The sequence below is a fragment of the Diaphorina citri genome, unplaced genomic scaffold (assembly GCF_000475195.1).
Source record: "Diaphorina citri unplaced genomic scaffold, Diaci psyllid genome assembly version 1.1 scaffold4805, whole genome shotgun sequence".
NCBI classification, from domain to species: domain Eukaryota; kingdom Metazoa; phylum Arthropoda; class Insecta; order Hemiptera; family Psyllidae; genus Diaphorina; species Diaphorina citri.
The window spans coordinates 390-3,578 of record NW_007382195.1 but is presented as its reverse complement, the minus strand read 5'-3'; the positions used below and the strand labels follow the sequence as shown (position 1 = coordinate 3,578).

The window sequence follows — 3,189 nt, the reverse complement described above, 5'->3', positions numbered from 1 at the left end:
AATTTTTCATATTTTACGAAGCTTGACTGCATTTTGTACTGTGACTTTTCTTGTCATGATTACATGGAGTTGACGTTATCAAGATAACTGATAAAGTATAAGAAGAAGGAAGTGCGAGTAGATTTACTTGGTCAAAAGGTGAGTGTTATGTAGACGTCAGAATATTGTTTTCTTCTTTTCATACTTCGTATCCTCTTAGGATAAGGTGAGTATTGTTTTCGGTCCAATTTTTCATTGAGGGTATAATATTTATTTTACACGGTTGGCAACGTTGCGTTGTGTTGTGAAGTTTAAGAAATTAGTGCTCCCTATTTTTTCAATATTTTTTCAATTAATTAAGGTGTTTTTGATATTATAAAGTGAACCATTCTAAAGAGGAAAACAAGAGCTATCAGTGAACACTTCATACTCGGATTTACGTAAGATAATAAAAATATAAGATCGAAAAACATACGAGTAAGCTAATAGTAATATAAAGACTCCATTGATATTACTAGAGAAGCTCCAAACGAATTCAAGTACCAAAGCGAGGGATAAGTACGTCTAGTTATATCTGTATAATAGAATAGCTATGTAGAAGATAAGCACGAGATAGATATCTCCCCCCCCTCACGCCAACCGAGAACAGAGTAGAGGTTGCCAGACTTACGCACTGTTTTACCCTAAATATCTTACCTAACCAATTTACCCGGTTACCTGTTATGTAACCAAACTGTCACACTTCCAAAGTTCGAGCGACAAATAAAACGCCTTGAAATTAAAAACGAACGCAATATAACAGCATTATTCATTTCCCTGATAACTATTAAAGTATGCAAAGTGGATGACATTGAGTTTTTTTGGTGGTACCAAATTGCCTTGAAGATATATCTCAGCAACTAGGCCTAGAGTAACTACGTACCTACCTAATTCTCTTACAAAAATTTACAGAGAATGAGTTCCGATTTGGAAAAGAAAATCATGGAGAATGAAAACCAAGATGGAAATCAAGATCCTCAATCTCCGGAAAAGACGACACTAGTAGAAACACTCCTCAAAATATGTGACGAAATGAGAGGAACAAGGAAGTTGATCACGACTGAAGTCTGCAAGTTAGAGTCTAAGCTCTCAGAAAAAATCACACAAGAGACGCAAAAGGTAAATGACAATATAGATGAAAAACTTGCCCCACTCTTGGCAGATGTAGAAGAGCTCAAGGTGAGAGTTGATACATGTGAAGAGAAAATTTCAGGTCTAAAAGAAGGTAATGAAAGAGAGAAAAAAGACCACGAGAAAGAAAGAAGGAGAAAAAATATAGTAATACGAGGCTTTAAAATAGAAGAAGGTTCTAACCAAATCAGTCAAGTAGTTGCTCAAGTAATAAAACTATTTCAAGATAAACTTGGAATTAGATTATCCGAAGACCAAATTGACTTTACGAAGGTTGTGGGAAAAGAAAGGAAAGGACCGATTATTATGGGATTAACATCATGGAATAAAAAAGTAGAAATTTTCAAAAATGCACATAAACTTAAAGGTTCAAGTATTTATATTGGGGAGGACTTCCCACCTGAAGTTATCAACATAAGAAAAACGCTGATTCCAGAAATGATCAAACATAGAAAAGAAGGCCGCCATGCAATTATTAAATACGATCAACTGGTGGTGGAAAGAAAACCAGTACTTCAACCAAGTACTACAAGAGTTGCGAGCTACGATCGAGAAATCCCACCCGAACTCATGGACATTTCTGAATCAGAGAACGAAGTAGACACCCAAGAATCCCAAGATGAAGAAAAAGAAGAAGGAAAAAAGAAGAAACAGAATACATCACCTGACCTTGCCTTTCAATCCGTACGTATAAACAGTGATCAGGGGAGAAAGAAACTCAAATTGACTAAAAAGAAAGTTTTAGCCATGCGTCAAGCAAACTTGAATGGTTATATTCAATCTGGATCGAAGCCAAACAACAATGGGGAGAAAGAAGAAAAGATCAACAAAGAACGAGAAAAAGACAAAAATCAAGGAAAAGAAGAAAATATAATTCCCGTCAATAATCCCAGCTCGAGCAAGACCAAACAATAGCAACTAAAGGAAAAAGAGATCAAAATTATATCATGGAATTGCCAAGGAATCTCAAATTGGTATGCTTTAGAAGACGAAGAAAAACGTTTCCATGACGCACAGGTCATCACACTCATTGAGACTTGGACGACATCTAAAAACTCAATTAACGATAGTGAAATCTTAGAGAAGTACAACCCATTTCACAGCCCGGCAATTAAGGAAAAATCCAGAGGACACGCTAGCGGAGGAATTTTAATGCTAATAGATAAAACACTTCAAACAGAAACACTGGAAATCGGTAATATGTGGATAATCATCAGAATATTAAATGTCAAGCCAGAAATAATCCTCGCAGCTCTCTATCTGAATCCCTCCTATAACATGAAGATATGCATGGAAGAACTAGACGACACCCTCAACAAAATTGAACATGAAAATCCTGGCAGTTCCATTATATTATTCGGAGACCTCAATGCAAGAACAGGATCACCACAGGATGTAGAAGAAGAAGATTTACTAACCTTCGAGAACTCAACTCTTCTCCCCGAGAGAACATCTATGGACGGCGTGATAAACCAAAGAGGAAGAGAACTAACAAGGCTGTTAGAGACCCATGGCCAACACATCTTAAATGGCCGAACTCCTGAAGACATTCCCGGATGTTTCACATTTATAAGGGGAAAGGCAAAGAGTGTGATAGACTATTTCTGCACAAACTCCTCCAACCTAGACAAGGTTAAGAAACTAAAAGTTCTAGAGCTACCAACTGGAGCAGACCACCTACCATTAGAACTGCTGATAACTACCCACTCGGACCAACAAGAAAGAGAAAAAAGTAGAAAATGTAAGAAAGAGAGCACTTGGATGAAATGGAAAGAAAGCGAGAAAGAAAAATTTCAAACCATTATTAAAGAGTGGACGCAAAACATAGAACATAAAAACAAACAAACAAAGATTACCGGAGAAAAACTATACAAGGATATTAAGAAAAAAATAATTAACACTGCGTCAATTCTTAGAATGAAGTTTCATTCAAAAAACAAAAGAACAAAACAAAAAAATAGATGGTTCGACCAAAAGTGTAAAAACAAAAAAAGAGAATTGAGAAAATTGCTGAGACACTGCAAGAGCAAACATTTTGAA

At 36.1% G+C, this 3,189-nt stretch overlaps 1 protein-coding gene across 1 annotated transcript; it reads left to right on the top strand.

The window, feature by feature from the left end:
- Positions 1-244: 244 nt before the first annotated feature.
- On the top strand, positions 245-2,626 carry LOC108253924. The gene is made up of 2 exons (XM_017448751.2): positions 245-537; positions 931-2,626. Exon 2 carries the CDS (start codon positions 934-936, stop codon positions 2,062-2,064), a length of 1,131 nt encoding a protein of 376 aa, XP_017304240.1. The 5' UTR covers positions 245-537; positions 931-933; the 3' UTR covers positions 2,065-2,626.
- Positions 2,627-3,189: the final 563 nt, after the last annotated feature.

Coding starts and splice junctions, on each gene's coding strand:
- LOC108253924 (XM_017448751.2), top strand. CDS start 934: ATGAGTTCCGATTTGGAAAAGAAAATCATGGAGAATGAAAACCAAGAT.